Source organism: Cottoperca gobio, chromosome 20 (assembly GCF_900634415.1).
Source record: "Cottoperca gobio chromosome 20, fCotGob3.1, whole genome shotgun sequence".
Lineage (NCBI taxonomy): Eukaryota > Metazoa > Chordata > Actinopteri > Perciformes > Bovichtidae > Cottoperca > Cottoperca gobio.
In genome coordinates, this window is record NC_041374.1 from 12,936,453 (window position 1) to 12,953,067 (window position 16,615).

A 16,615-nucleotide genomic window follows, 5' to 3' on the forward strand; every position below is an offset into this window, starting at 1 on the left:
GTACCAGCTGTAACAACTATACAAACTGTAACAATTATACAAACTGTACCAGCTGTACCAGCTGTATCAACTGTACCAACTGTACCAGCTGTACCAACTGTAACAACTGTACCAGCTGTATCAACTGTATCAACTGTACCAACTGTACCAGCTGTACCAACTGTATCAACTGTACCAGCTGTAACAACTGTACAAACTGTAATAAATGTACCAACTGTACCAGCTGTAACAACTGTACCAGCTGTACAACTGTACCAGCTGTACCAACGGTACCAGCTGTACCAACTGTACCAACTGTACCAACTGTACCAGTTGTTCCAGCTGTACAACTGTACCAGCTGTATCAAATGTACCAACTGTACAACTGTACCAGTTGTTACCAGCTGTACAACTGTACCAGCTGTATCAACTGTACCAACTGTACAACTGTACCAACTGTACCAGCTGTATCAACTGTACCAGCTGTACTGTACAAAGACTGGAACTGTTGAACCCATCACAGCACAGTCAGAAAATGGATGTTATGAAGTCCAAACAACTGCTCATTTGACAAATGGCCCTTTTCTAGATCGGTGTAGTTCAGGGCCAAATCACCTTTTCTTCCAGGTCATGATTCAGAACACCAGTGGACTGTCAGTGCAATTATTCGCCGCTTTATGAACAACCTGTGGGGTTCGAGCAGATGTCCAGGATCCCATGTCGGGTCATTCGATTAATTTTCAATCACCGTCATTTCCAATCCCCTTCACCTGCCGGGACGCGCCATTACAGGGCATGGCTGAAATCTAATTCTGTCCTATCGCACAGGAAGAGCATTAGGAGCTGCTTATGTTGACGGTGTCCTGCATTGATTTTTATGAGTTATGCAGAGATCACGGTTGCGATCCGCTGGGTGGTGAACACGATCTCTGAGGGGTGTGCGATTCACTGAACATGATCCGTGAACATTTGGGTTCAGCAACATCCAACAGAATACACACACAAATGTGAGCATTAGAATAGAGTAAAGAGCCTGAGTCATGTGGGGTGTCCACTGATTTACAATAAGGCTCACATGAGAGAGCTGTGCTTGATGTTCATCCTCCACTGGTTCAGTTCCAGTTAAGTTGTCATCCATCCAAGACCTTCACTGTAACCGTGCTAATGGATTACCAGAAACCAATAATAAAATGTTCTCCCAGGGGTCATTGGGCTCTAAATCTTTGGCACAAGAAAATCTGTAATTTCTTCACCCTCAACTGAGGGTAAGATGTGTGTGTGTGTGTGTGTGTGTGTGTGTGTGTGTGTGTGTGTGTGTGTGTGTGTGTGTGTGTGTGTGTGTGTGTGTGTGTGTGTGTGTGTGTGAGTTAATGCATTGTTTCTGTTCGTATCTATTCCTCGTTGACCTTCGATGTGTCTCACCTGTTTGCCTGGGTGATACCTGGACTACTTTGGAAAGGGGTTTATCTGCTGAATTTCCACCGCAGGCAAAGTTGGTAATTACTTTCCTTGGCTGCCATCCTTTTATAGCAATCCATCATGTGGAGCTCTTTGACTATATAGAGCCCAGTGATGGTGACAGGTATTACTAACTGGTTAGCAGCGGAAAGGCTGCAAAAACACACGCACACGGCATGTAACTTGATTGAATTCCTCAGGAGCAAAATTATGGCTTGCCTCACAGGAGTGCCCGGCACACCCGCTCGCTCTCAATGTGTATATCTGAATTGAAGGTGGCAAGTCTTAAAGTGCCCAGGAGTCAAGTTGGAAGAAGAACAGTTTAAGATTTCAGGGAAGGAATGAGGTGTATGTCGGTTGTGGTAGCTATGGGGGAAGGAATAAAACAAATCTGGAGATGGAAGAAACAAATATTTGAAAGAAAGATTACCGTCACAGCTGCACAGAGCCGAGATGTGGAAAAGACAGAGTAAACAAGCTCTGTCTCTGGGGTGGTTAGGGGTGTTGTGGGGGAGAGAGAGAGAGAGAGAGAGAGAGAGAGAGAGAGAGAGAGAGAGAGAGAGAACGCGAGCATGAAACAAAGAAGAAGAAGACGATGGTGGTGGGGAAGAAGGGCAGAAACAGCAAAAGAATGAGGGGATTCAAAACAACAGGCAATGAGTTCTACAGAGAAGAAAAGAAAACGAATGGGGGTAAAATGGAAATTCAAATAACTGTGGTAAAAGGAAAGAAGCATAAATGAGTGGGAGATGGGAAGATGGGAGTGAAGCAGTGTGTGAGCGGAAAATGTGTTTATGTGTGTAGATGCGTAAACATATGGCAGTAAATTAATATACAGTATATACTATATATACAATATACAGAGCTGGAAGCCTGACGAAGAATCCTCACATTTTACACAGAGCAGTCTGCCTCACAAGGCTCACTGTGTTTAGATTTAAAGAGCTAGGACACTTATAATCAAGCAATGGTAAAAAAAAAAGCATTAAACATTCATCTTGTTGACATTCTAAATGGGACACATGTATTGACATGTGTGATGTGATTACATGAGTAAAGTAATGTGATTACACTAATGCATTAGTTAGTAATGTGCTACCGAGGGCTCATTAAACCATTTAATGACTATAATAAATATTTAAACAACTATCTTTTGGAGGCAGTTTGCTATGCCTGTGCAACTATCCCACCTTAGAGACACATATACGATAATAATTGTGTGTCTTCATTCACAAAAGAATAAGTTTATTCTACAGTGCACTGCAGATAATTATCAGGTCCTGTGGGACTTAGTCTTCATTGGAACATGTATAGAAACCTACTTTCTTTGCACAAGAGGGAAGATTAATCAGGAACGTCTAGATGTGTGTGTATACAGTGTGTCTACGCAAATGAGTGTGAAGCGTTGTGTGTGTATTTGGTCACATTTCCACGATCAGCACCTCCCAGGAGAACTAGACTGTAGCGTCCGATAGCTCTGCATTAACAACACTAATTAGAGAGAAACAGCATAAAAATGCAATTTGTACGTCATATAAAATGCAATTTGTTGTTATTATAACAGTCACCTGCAGATATGACAGCGATCCTTTTCATTTTCACATGGGACCAAGCACTGCCGGGTTTTCCGTCAGATGGTGGAGTGCTAATGTGGATTTTCTCTTCAGGCAGTGGATGAATCATTACAGTGAAATCCGGCGCGTGTCCACGCCTTTTACTGCTCTGATCAAAGGAGATGTGTAAACTCTGAGGCTGGCTTCAGCTAAATCTGAACAAGTGTCCCCTAATCCTGTCCTGTCAAGGAAATCTATTCATGTTATCAAGCTGCAGACGGAACAAACGAAGACTTCATCTCTAAAAAGTTTCTGAAATAATAATCTAATTTGATTTTTTTTACTGAATATACTTATTTGTAAAATCAAATGATTATTTCAAGTGTGTATATACTGGCACCAAATGTGTGTGTGACGATCTGAAGAAGTTAATGACTGCAGGTGATTCGTAGGATCCTTGTTGGCATATCAGCCATCATATAAGTTAACTCTTGAACATTCACAAAGTCACACTCCTCTTATCTAACCTGTAGTAACGAAATAATGTTTATGTCACAAGACTCACAACAGCTGCAATCTGTCCCTTCTCACAATCTCCGCTCGTTTTATATTGATGATTTTTCATTGATTTGCACATTAAAATAAAGCACTTTACTGGAGGTGAGGTCAGAATACATCTTTAAAGGAGGAACAACGTTTGTAATCTGCAGAGAGATTTAAACCCTTTTCTTGCCTTGAGTTGTGTCTGTACACTAAATACCAGCCAGCAGATGGTTAGCTTAGTTTAGCATTGAGACTGAAGAAGTGCTTCATGGAGTCTGGTTAGTAAAGACAAGACACCAGGAAGTCACTGCTCATGGCCACACACACTAGTACAGCACATAATCCCCCTTACTATTACAAAACATGTCCTTTCAACACAAACAAGAAATAAGGTGTAAATCAGTGCACTATAAAGATTATTTTTACCCTCGGACAGATCCAAGTTAGCATTTTCCCTGTTAGATAACTGTCACATTGTTGTAGCTTAATATTAGACGTACAGACAGTGTGCTGCTCTTGTTCTAATACTGGGTAAGAAAACAACTAAGTATTTCCAATCTGTAAAAAATTCTAAAAGCAGTTTTAAAATGTTCTGCTCTACCAATGACCTTCTTTTTAAAGTCCTATTTGTTTGATTATCTGTTAAATTACAGGAAATGTAATAACTACATGACAGATTTGAATAACATCAGTTAGGCTGTGGGTTGAAGCTATTTGAAACCTTAACTTTGAGCAGAGTTGCTACTGACAGCACATATACTAATCTGTTCTTTCAACATACGACACTCTGCATGCAGACACATACAGGTTGCACAAAAGCCCAATCCTCCAAATCTAATTTAAAGTGCATGAAAGGATGTTTCCTTCGATAACACATTTAGGATACATTTTTACTATTTGAAATAAACCTTTCAGAGGCCACACGTTACTGCCCCGCTCCACTGCCGGCTTCTATCTCCCTCAGTATCCTCAGCCCTACAGTGAAATGAACTGCCATGGTTAATTCTCAAACTGATCCCTCTCCTTCTGTCTCCACAGAGGGAGAAAGCGAGAACGAGTGAGGCTGAGAGACGGGTGGGGTGGCGGGGGGGGGGGGGTGAGAGACGTAGATGGAGAGAGGAAAAGTGAGAGAGACAGAGCCACCCCAGAAGGCTGAGTTAGCTGTGACAGAGAGTAATGCCCACTTCCCCTCCTTCTATCGCCGCCATCCTTTTCTCTCTTCATCGCTTCTTAAATCTTCTTCTTCTTCTTCATGCCATTGTAAGACAAAATATAGCCCCCGCCCCTTCCCTCACTCCACACCCCCTCCAGATGATGATTCATCGATCTCCTTATCGCATCAGACGACTTGATGGGCATAGTAAAAAGAAATTAAATCTTAATTAAATTTTCATCTTTGACAAATTTGTCTCCGAAGAGCTGCCATATGCTCACTGGGTTTGGGGGAAAACATTGAAAGTGAAGGAGACTTTTGGAATTGAAGTTGAATTGGCTTGAAAATGACAAAACAGAACAAGGTGCTTTTTTCTGTCAGCCTTGTGGATTCTTTTCTATTCAGGAGGGAAAGCCTTGCATTTCTATAGATTTTTCACTGTGTTATTACATTATGGATTTTTTCCCCTCCAAGACAAAGTATAATAATGCACTTAATACTAAGACTGTTTTTCATCATTTGCCGGGCAACGGGAGTGTGTGTGTCCTTGTGTAGTAGTTATGAATGTGTGTTTGAAATGTGGAGGTCTGGATGAGCACCTGTGTGTGTCTGTGTGTGTGTGTGTGTGTGTGTGTGTGTCACCTTTTTTTAATAATGTGCTGTCAATCTGGGCTCTGAGAATGGCCATTTCACTAACCCTCCCTAAATCTCATAACACGGATCCTCTGGGAGGGAGAATAAGTCATCAGCCGGTGGCCCAGAGTTCTCCAGCACCGCAGAGAAAGGCAGAAGTACCAGCGGATGCAATAAGGGGAGAGGGCGGGGTAAAAGTTGGGCTTTGAAATGAAGGCTTTAACTTATAGCACTGCTCCTCTTCTCCCTGCTGGTGCAGCTGGAGAGGGTAACAAGAACCAGATGACGTTGATTGTTTGCAGGCTAAACGTGAACGATATATTAACTCGCAGGTCCATCATCAATTAATTAGTTGATTCATTCATTCACTCACCGCTTATCTGCCCCCTAGTGGCCATTATGAAACATTGGAAAAGTCTACACCTGGACTTGGGTCGTAGCTCAGCTCCACTAAACTTCTGGAGGTAAAGAATGTCCTTGTTTTGTTCACCTGGAAGGAGCAGCTGTTTGCTTTTCTGTTGGGGATAATAAACAGCAAGACTTTGGGTGCGTGTCAGATAGAGAACCTTTGAAAAAAAGAGGAAATGGAGATTATAATATATGCCAAATTTAGTTAAAAGCTTTGCTTTCTTTTTGCTCTAGTCGAAGAAAGTTTATCTGTAGACCACAACTTCACAAAGGAAGGGCCTCATGCAAGAATTATTTTTATATATTTATTTTAAAGCTTCTTTGTTTCCATGAACTTTGCTACGAGTCAGATTCAGCACTCTCTCTTTACTGCAGAAGGTTGTAAATTCCTAAATTGTTTGTTTTTAACTCGATGAAAGCCAATTGTTCACGAGTCAGTGCGCATCTGGGAGATCTGATCATTAGCATAAACTCACCTCTAGGTGTGGTTAACATGACTTGACAAGAAGAAGAGTTTTCAGATTTCCTCCGATCCTGCCAAGAATCTGCTTGGACTCAAAGTAACCTTGAGGGTTCCTCTCTGTTTGTGGACAAGTTTCATAAGTTTCACAAAGAAGAACTTCACGCCGCAGAGCTTCAAATCAGAATCCAGCAGACAACAAGTGAAGAAACTCAGTAGTGTCAGGACTCAACACTATTTATCAGTGGTTTGTGCCACTCAAGAACAAATGTGTTCAGACGAGTTGTTCTTGCATGAAGCCGGCTGTCTCATTGGGTTTTTAATAGTTCCACATGAACAAAGGTTCCCACCACAGCCTTTAGAAAGAGATACTGAAGAGTTCCTCACATGATGTCGTCGCCATTAGGCAAAGTGGCTGCTGGTACTTGTTTCTAAGTCATGTCTTGTTTTTTTTGCAGGAGTGAAAGAAACGCATTACGCAGACACTTATGCATATTCCTTCCCTAAACTTTGTCATCCCAAGACATTTTAAGATGAAACAATCTTCAGAAATGTGAACAACAAAGCAGCACATTAAGCACAGTCCATGGTGAAATCAGCAGTGGGTTTTCTTTTAGCAAAAGAAATGTGAGGTCATTAGATCCTTTGAATGATCTCTTCCTTTACTCTTCCACTTCATATCTGCCGACCCCCTTTCCCTTAAAGACAGATGAAACCAACTTGTAATTCAAAGTTAAAGTGAACTGAAGCCCTGACCCTGCACACGCGGAGGAGAGGGCGTGCAGTCTTTCAGGCCCTGACTTGATGTTGTGGGTGTTTTGTAAAAGATAGGAAGACGGTAACGAAGAGTGAAGTCAGACAGAGGGCATCTGCTGAGACTCAGAGCCTCACAGATGCAATAATCCTTCTATATATATAATTAGTGACTGTACTGTTGTGTGTGTGTGAGATTTCACTATCAACTTACTGTATGACCAACACTGCTCTCTTATGCAGTTTGGTCATATTTAGCATAATTTAGTAAATTGTTGGTCAAATTCCTGCTACTCTTGAGAATATTTTAATGTCAAAATATCTGTTTTATGAGGCTAAATCCCACATCCTGTTCTTACTGTTCTTTCCAAATACAGAAACGTTGGTCTTCCCACTGTCTTTGCTCCCGCACCTTTTATCTCATTGAAACATTGTTAATTGCTTCGCGTTGCTTTGAAACCTCACAACTTAACATCTTGCTATTAACGAGGTATTTGTCAGAACTCTCATAGATGACACTCGGGGTGTCGCTAATTGGGATTCAGCTTTTATCACTTGTTTGTTTGTTATTTTGATTCCAAAGTTCAAGGAAATTCTCCATTTCTTTTGTCCAGCGCTTGTTACACCTATATTTATACATGCTGTGTCATGTGACTATTCTTTTAATTACTCAACATGTCTGTGCTGTGTGTGTGTGTGTGTGTGTGTGTGTGTGTGTGTGTGTGTACTCACAGGTATTAGCTGTGCCCTTGGGGATGGGCAGGTAGGAACCAGCACTCCAGGCTCGTCCCTGGTAATTCTTCTTACAGCGGCCACAGTCAGGCCCAGTGGTGTTGTGTTCACACTCACAGCCCAACTTCTCTTTGTCAAACACACAGCTGTTGGCGTGAAGGTTGCACTTGCACCTGTCAAAAAAGGGAGAAGGGTGGTCGAGAGCGGGGAGGAGCGGGAGGGATCGGGGTGGAGTTGAAAGAGGACAACCACGTCAACATGAGTGACTTTTCTGGCACTGAGTGAACAACAGACAGCTTTTATTTAGTTGGACAATGCGGCTGAAGGGCAGCATGTCCTTGACTAGCGGTGGCATTAGAACACAGTCACAACGTCTACAACAGTTGCTTCTTCAACTTCAAGAGGAGCCGTTTCAAAGGAGTCAAGCGGTTTCACGAACAAATCTGGCATCATTATTTCCTCCCTTTTCTTTCCCGCCCCCCCTCCACTCGGGAAGGTAGCTCAGTTTTAATTGTCCCACTGGAGGATGCATAACTGAAGTAAGGTCGTACTCGATAGGCGAGGGATGATCAGGAGGAGAGAGGGACAAAGAGGTGCAAGGGGAGGCTGAGGAAAACAAGCCAAGTTAAATTGTGGAACAAGCACAGTGAGAACGAAGGCACTGAGGCTTGTAGCTCTGCGAGACGATGGATGGCTCAGAGTTAGCCAGAGGGCGGCATGGAGCAACAGCACGGCTACGTTTGCTATGACAAATTAATATGAGATGAGATCTCAGAAGCATATTTCCACTTTGGAAGAGGGACTCCCTTAAGGTGCACTAAATCCTCACTCACATCCTTCTCGCCAGAACCTTCATTTAACAATAAACTCAGCAAATTCATTTTCTGCTGTGGCTAGATGAGCATTGAGGGGATATCTATCTGTTAAATTAATTTATGATCCTCCTGCAGCATAACGTACTCTGAGGAATATGGGGAATTGTTAGACCCCTTTTTGAAGAACTTTGCGAACAAGAACAACGTGAGTGAGTGCTTTAAAATCCTCTAGGTAAAGGTAGTGATGAAGCTTTGTGTCAATGCATTTTAACATAGTTCTTTTAAATGGTTTATTTAACATTAGAAATATCAGAGAAAATATATAATTACAAGGACCAAATATATATAAAAATATACATTTCTAAATATTGTAAGTACAGTAGGTTTCTGTTTTCTATATTCCAACAAGCATGACTCATCCTAAAATGATGAAACTGTTTGTTTATTTTAGGATTAAATACTAAGAGGTAAACAAAGTCTTTCATTCAGCCATTTAAATATACAGTATATATATATATATATATATATATATATATATATATATATATATATATATATTGTTTTTAAACTGAGAGCCAGGTGAAAGGACTGTTTCCATTGGTTCCTAAGGCAGAGCGTGAGTGACGGAGGGAAAGGTGTTGAGGAGACACACAGAGTGTCAGTTATGTTTTAGTTAGACAGCTGGCCTCTGTCTCCCTGCACATTCTGCTTCACCACAGCTTAGCTTTATCCTTTCAGAAATATAATAATTTGGAGGATAAGGACAGACTTAAACCACTCAACACTCCTTGGCCCTGACCCTCAACATATCTGCTATTCAACACAAATTCCAGGGCTGTGTGCCGCTCCGGGATGCAGTCAGATAGCGGTTCCTCTTCAGATCCTGTTCCAGGACGACGAAGTGAAAAAGAAACACCTCTTTAACATCACTTTATGATCAGGAGTGCACTGTGTGTTTTTTGCAGTTAAGAGCAGAGTTACATCCATTTCACTAGTCACAATCTCCCAGTCAGACATTTCATGCATATTATATCATATTTTAAGCATATCAGTGCATTAGTTCTGATTTGGGGCATGCAGCATTTGGAATAAGTAGCTCATGAAATATAAGGTTTGCAAAAGTAAGTACGCTACACCTGTTATTTCATCACGGCGGATACATTTTTAATCAGCATTTCATATCTCATGCTGCTCATGTCATCTCCAGGTTGTTAACAGTAATAGGGCTGACACTCAGCTGCAGGAGTGATTCTGCCTTCTAGCCCAACACAACCTGAGAACAACGCGTCTTTCCTTCTCCGATATAAACGCTGCCTTGTTAGTATGTGTGTGTGTGTGAGAGAGAGAGAGTGGCGGGTAGAGGATGAGGTGTGAAACGACTTCACATGGCCCTTTGTGGTTTAACCTTCAGCTTCTTTTAACATCGGCAACATTTTAATCAGCGTCCAGAAATGATAGCGCCGTCGGCATAATGATGGCGACCGCCAGTGAGGCCCTTAGGGTCTCATACCCACCAGCGCTGTCGTGCTGCCAATCAGCAGGCTGCTGAATGTGGATACCAGGGGAGGCTCCCTCACCGCTGCGCCGGCAACAACAGCTTCAGAGAAGGAGCCAAGTAAACGTGTATTTAACAGAATTTTAATAGTACATTTCCTCCAGGGTTCCCCATCCGTATGTGCTGTGTCTTTATTTTCTATTAGGTCCGTTTCACTTTGAAAGCACTGTGGGTTGTCTCCTTCTGACTTTCCATCAGTCTTTGTATCATTCTCTTCATATCTCTCTTCTCCATCCACCTATTAGTCTGTCATTTTTTAACTCCCATTAATAAATATTCATGGGGCTAAGGCATCTTTGTTATTGTGTGGTGCTCTCAAAGTGATTTAGCTTGAGGCATTATTGAGTGTGCCAGCCACCGCCTGTGAGCTAAAGGTCCTGATATGTATTCATAAAATTACCCATGAGGCTATGAGCTCAAATTGCTAGACTGGCAAAAACCTCGACTGAAGTTATGATTCCATTTTGTCTGAGAGAAAGCAACAAATATATTCTAGAATCTGACAAAAGTTTAAAGTTCTCCTTGAAATGTGGGAGACAGGAGATATAGCTTGGCGCAAATTTATTATTTTCTTTATCCTGGTGGAAATGCGAGCAGAGCAGCCCGTTGAGACTTAGCTTAGCAGGATCAGTGTGTCTATGACCTCTGCAGTAATGGGATTCTGATTGACACCATGGGTGCGGACGACATATTGCGCCTTCCCACTGATGATGGCAGCAACAACAAACAAAAACAGAGCAAAACAATGCCCTGGTTCTCCAAATAAAATGCCCCTTTTCTTTTTCATCACTTCGGCCATTATCTACATCATTTCATTCAGCCAAGTTCCTTCCTCGACATTGCTCCATTTTGCTCGTTGCAGCTTCAAAGCCAAAAGTATCAGCCACTAATTGATAGTAATTATCCATAATCCAAGCCTACAACATCCCCGACGCACAAAGCTGCTGATCCCGACAAATTGAGCAGACTAAACTCAACATGGTCCTTAAGTGGGTTAACTAAGTGAAGCAATTAAATTTCAATCTAACGCCCAGGTGTTTTTATACGCGAGCCAAATGGGTCAAACACCGCTAATGAACACTTTTTTAAAGCTTGTGTCTGCATTCAGTGTGTGTTGTAAATAAGTGACAACACACGGGGGGTTGTGAGGGACGGCAGTATATGTGTGTGTGTGTTGGGGCTTATTATATGTGATGAAAATGAAATAAAACACAGGAGTGGCTGTTAAAAAGGCCTTAAGGTGTGTGTGCATAGGTGATATGTTGTTGGTAAAAAGGATCAACACAACACACACAGAATGAAATTTACTGTACAATATATTTTTCCCACCTGATCTCAACAGAAACACACATGCACACACACAAACAGGCACACACACACACACAAACAGGCACACGCACACACAAACAGGCACACACACACACACACACACACACACACACACACACACACACACACACACACACACACACACACACACACACACACACCTCTGCAGTGGTATAGCTGTTACTCATTGACATGTAGCTTGCAGCTGATGTCTGTATTGGCTTAAAACAGAACAGCCTGTCTGCTAACGTGTTACTTGCTAATTGCCTCCTCTACCTCTTTCCCCCGGCCTGCAGTGCATTGTGGGAAAAGGAAGGAGTGAGATATCAGCACGAGGTCTCCTGGGATGGACCTCAGGAAGTAGGCAGTTTGAGAAAAATGGAGGTTGTGAAAAAGATCATGGCGCATTCTCTGAATCCCTTTTCTCTTAAATGTCAATATTTGGTTTCATTTGTTGCCATGGAAAATAAAAAGCATTTACAGAGCCTCTGTATAAGGATACATTATAGGCATATTTACTTCATACATATGTGGTTTAACCGATCTAACATTACAGATATTGCTGCATAACTCCCATCGAGATGTGCACATCTGTTTCATAAATCTACAGACTAGAGGAAGAGGAGAAACTGCAGTGAAATAACACAAATAACAAGAGTTTCTGATGAGTTCTGTAATACACACACAGTCAGTGTGTCTAGTTCTGTGTAACACACTGTACAGTTTGTACATTCATTACCTGTGTGGGCAAATAAACATAGTCATATCTCTCATCTTTTACTTGCACATTTTGGTCTGGTCGGGCTGCTTGTAACAGCTGGAACTGATGACAGAAAGTACGTACATGTTTTTATAAATCATATTTTTTGTCAGGCGCACAGTTTTCATTATTGTTTCTATTGATGCAATATACACGAACAAATGACTTCACGCAGGGGAATGAGTCAGAAGTCAAAACTGTTTAGTTGCTGATAATAACAGCACATATTGGTTGTGTAAAAAAGTGATGTGCTTAAGTAGCCAATTAAGTTCTGAAGTGTCACACAGAATAGTGACCCAGCTGAACTATGGCAGTTAGATTAAAAGTTGCAGCACTTTAAATCATTTTTAATGATCATCTTGGTGAGCTGATGATGGGTTCAATTTTCTGTTATAAAAATTAATTATATAAAACTAAAATGGTATTAAAATATGAACTATTTATAAGCAGCCAAGGCAACAGAAGAATATATTTTGTGATGCTTGTACTGAAAGTTTACTTTGTCTCCGGTTTCCTGCTCTGAGATAAATGTCCTGCCTGCCTGTATCAATCCGTCCGGGCCACCAATCTATCGAATCCTCAACATTACTAATGTATGCAGTTAGACATGCTATCCAAGCAGGAGTCAATCAGGAGGTCTTTACTGCTTGTGACATGCCAAGTCAGTTCAATACAATCGACATGCTGGGCGTCACTGATACTGCTCTCTGCTAAAGACTATTGGTTGTGGACCCAGCGACAGAAAATACAGTGCAGAGGAGGGAGAGAGCTCCATCACTGGGAGGAGAGTGCCGCACAGATTCAAGGCGAGGCCAGGTGGAGAAGAGATATTAAGCGATCTTGTCATTTCATAAGCGACATCACTGACTGCAGCTCTGAAAGGAAGTAACTCCCCAAAGATCCTGCAGCATTGATCCGTTTGGGTCGGTAGCTAGTCCGCAGACTGCGAGAGGTTACATTGTATTTGACCTCTGTGTGTGTGACAGAGTGTGTATGTGTAGACAGAAAGAGAGAGAGCGTAATGTAGCAGCATAAATTCATTCCTCCACAGCCACACACTGTTCTCATTAATCATCTCACACTTTTGCAGTATACATGTTGTACTCAGTATCATATTTATTTAACAATTTCTAATCAGGTTGTGTTTTAAATGTGTGAGGAATAAAACAAGAAAAACTCATTAGATTCTGGTGTCACTATTTGACTGACAAGCAATCTGAGGGAAGAGCAGTGGAAAATAATAAAAGCCTCTACTTCTTAATTGTATTATGTTATCTGTTGCCTCTTGCTAATGTCACCAGCCATTACACTTTGACAACACTCTTCCTTGTTACATAATCCCGATGTCTGGAGCAGACACTTCCCGAGGCTACGCACACCAGGGGCCAGAATCTGAAACCAGGGTGGCACCCAGAGAGCAGGTGTAATTACTGAAACTCTTGGCAGTTTCCCAACTAGCAGAGAAGCTAACTCTTAGCATCTCTTTATAGCTCTGGTGTTCAGTGTTCACTATTGTGTTGAAAACAAGCGCCCCTGATCGACCAGAGGGGGCAACGTTTCCACTAAATTAAATGTGAAGCTGAATGGCTGCCGGTGATTAATGAGAACGGCATGAGGAATTGCTTGAAGAGGTGCGTGCAGGTGTGTGTGTGTGTGTGTGTGTGTGTGTGTGTGTGTGTGTGTGTGTGTGTGTGTGTGTGTGTGTGTGAGAGAGGCGAGATGAAGATTTAGAGAGAGAATAACTGGGTTGTGGGTTTACATCTGGGACATATATTTTGTATTTGTGACCTTCATAAGAGCATTTCAGCTTAGGATTTGTGGACATTTTTTAGGCTCTAATGAGTCAGAACGAGCGGCAGTATTCATGATTGCTTGTTCGGGTTGATGTAATAACTGAGGGTATTGCAAAATATGGGAGAAAAATATTCAAATTTATACAAATAGTATCTGAAACGGATTTATTGTTGCAGATTGACCGCTACAGCGGGGGAAATGTGTTTTCGTACCAGAGAAACTGGACGTTCAACATTTCAGCAGCAGCCACATTACAAGGAAATGACAGAAACACACACTGCTGTAGCAAAGTAGAAGATGCATATGTAGTTCACTTTACAGGAGCTGTCCGTTCAGCGCCACAAACCACAACAGAAGCCAAGAGGCCAGCGATGCATTTGTAGTAAAGAACGTGGCCTTTTTATTATTGCAATCTGTTACATTTAAAGATACACCCCTGTAAATGCACCATCTAGTTTTCAAGTGCTGATTTCTTTATTTCTATATGGAAGATCATAATCCATGTGTGTTTGTGTGCAGATTTAGGGGGGGATGTGTTTATGCTGTGACACATCCAGACATTTCTCTTTCAGAGAGACCAGTGATGTGACTGAGTATTTAATAATCAAGAAAAAAGCTTTTCCAAACGGGTCAGTGATGACACAAAGAGAAAAAGAGGGTCAGTGCATTCCGATGAACTCAGCTGCTGTACAGCAATGTCAGTTAATAATCGCTGCAAAACTAGCAGCGCCATTAATATCTGCAGCTCTGGTGATAAATTGTGGACAGCTTAGTAAATCATACCTATTGAACTTTCCCAGACCTCCAATAAACATCATCTAGCATCATAATCACCATCATCTCAATCGTCACCTGCCATCGCCCCTGAGACGTCATGCTCCAGTAAGTTACATTACTTTGCTAAAAGAGGAAACGTCGGGAAATTTCAGTACGGCACTTTTTCTTTGTTCGATTGTTATTCTTCCCGTCTTTTGTCAGGTGCAGCTCTATTGTATGCTCCTGTTCTGCTTGAAGGCTAAAGCACCGTCGGATGGCCATACATAATGAGCATCCGCATTCATTGGCCTCCCCAAAAGATAAGTTGCTCAGAATCGCTTTTCATGACTCAATGATCCCATTATCAAGCACTTTTTATTCATCACTCCCTGTCGTCTTCAGATCAGAATCAAATATCTCGCTTGGGGAGGTTTGGGATCTCAACACATCGGTGCTGTCACTGTGTGTGCGTATTTGTGTGAACACAAGGTGAATTAGACAAACAGGAACTGTATGATGACGCTGTCAACACTTCTCCCTCTGTTAGATATATCTGCTTCAGCTTATGATGGGGGAATACGGCCATATGGTGTTTTCTTCACTGACGCAGCTCTCTTCTAATGTCACCCATGCCGATATGGCTCGCTCAGTAGGAAGTCTTACTGACGGAAGGGTGGCCAACTCTTTTTGGCATTTTTGATTATGTACTTGCAACTCATCAATACTTTCTTTCACTTGAGTCAAGGGGAGCCCTTCAGGTACCCTGGAATGTTTAGTTCATTAGCACTTGATTTGTCAGGTCGCACATATGCTATTATCACATTAATAAGTCATTATCACATTAAGTTTGAGACACAAGTACTGTTATGAGATAATATATTGAAGAATTGTTTGACCTCTACACAGTATTTTTAATCTACTACTATTGTTCTAAACAGGCAATTCCATTACCAGACAAGAACGTTAATATTGGACGATTCTGAAAAACCCTGGATTGGAGATATGGTAAAAATGATATGGTGAGAACAAGGGAAAGTCCTTATGGCAAATACGCTACGGTTAGTACATGTGTATGTGTATTATACCAGATATATTTTGTTCCTTTTTGGGGGAACTTGTGAGTGGTGTTTGAAGGTCCAATGTTCGCTCTCCTTTAAACTCGGTGCTTTAGTCTCCTCCTCCTTTTCAAATCTAAACTTTCCAATGACGTAACAGTCCCACGCTTACAATACATGATACCTTATATATAGAGCCATGTTCAAAGATGTTTTACTGTACGTTTCTCCACATGGCATTGACAATGCAAGTGTTGCCAACATCTCCTCCACTCTCTACCAATTACCAAATCATCAGTGTGGTGGTGGAGGCTGCAAGTGAAGGAGAGGTCAATGAGGGGATTAGTCATGAAACCCTGACAGGAGGGCCCATTACGAAGGCGGCTGTATCTGACAAAGACGGGAGGAAGACACGTCGAAAAAGGCCTCTCCATTAATGAAATGGGTCACCACATGAATGTTGAATGTGCTCTGTCGACAGTGAAGAAGAGATAAAGCCTCTGATATGGCTTCCCAGACCCCTTTCTGGCACAATGGAGAAAAAAATGGCTACCCTAACTTGGAGATAAAAACGCTTTATGAGAAATCAGATCGGAAAATGGCTCATTGTACACCATCGAGGGTGTCAGGATTTTAATGTATCTCTAATGTAAACAGTTAGCAACAAATCATTTGGTTTGTATGCGAGTATTAATATATGGATCATGCCTCCTGCATTATCTTTGTGTGTGTGTGTGTGTGTGTGTGTGTGTGTGTGTGTGTGTGTGTGTGTGTGTGTGTGTGTGTGTGTGTGTGTGTGTGGATTTTAGATTGAATTCTTGCTGAACCAGATTTGGATTTATGGAACAAATATGGGATGATATTGCCTGGAGGACACGC

At 41.8% G+C, this 16,615-nt stretch overlaps 1 protein-coding gene across 8 annotated transcripts in view; it reads right to left on the reverse strand.

Moving 5' to 3' along the window:
- ntng1a (netrin g1a) overlaps positions 1-16,615 on the reverse strand; it is a 92,520-nt gene that overhangs the window by 19,964 nt on the left and 55,941 nt on the right. For all 8 annotated transcript variants that reach the window (XM_029458040.1, XM_029458034.1, XM_029458037.1 and 5 more), the window contains exon 4: positions 7,673-7,845. In XM_029458040.1, coding sequence (XP_029313900.1) covers positions 7,673-7,845 — 173 coding nt within the window. The remainder of the gene's footprint in view (positions 1-7,672; positions 7,846-16,615) is intronic.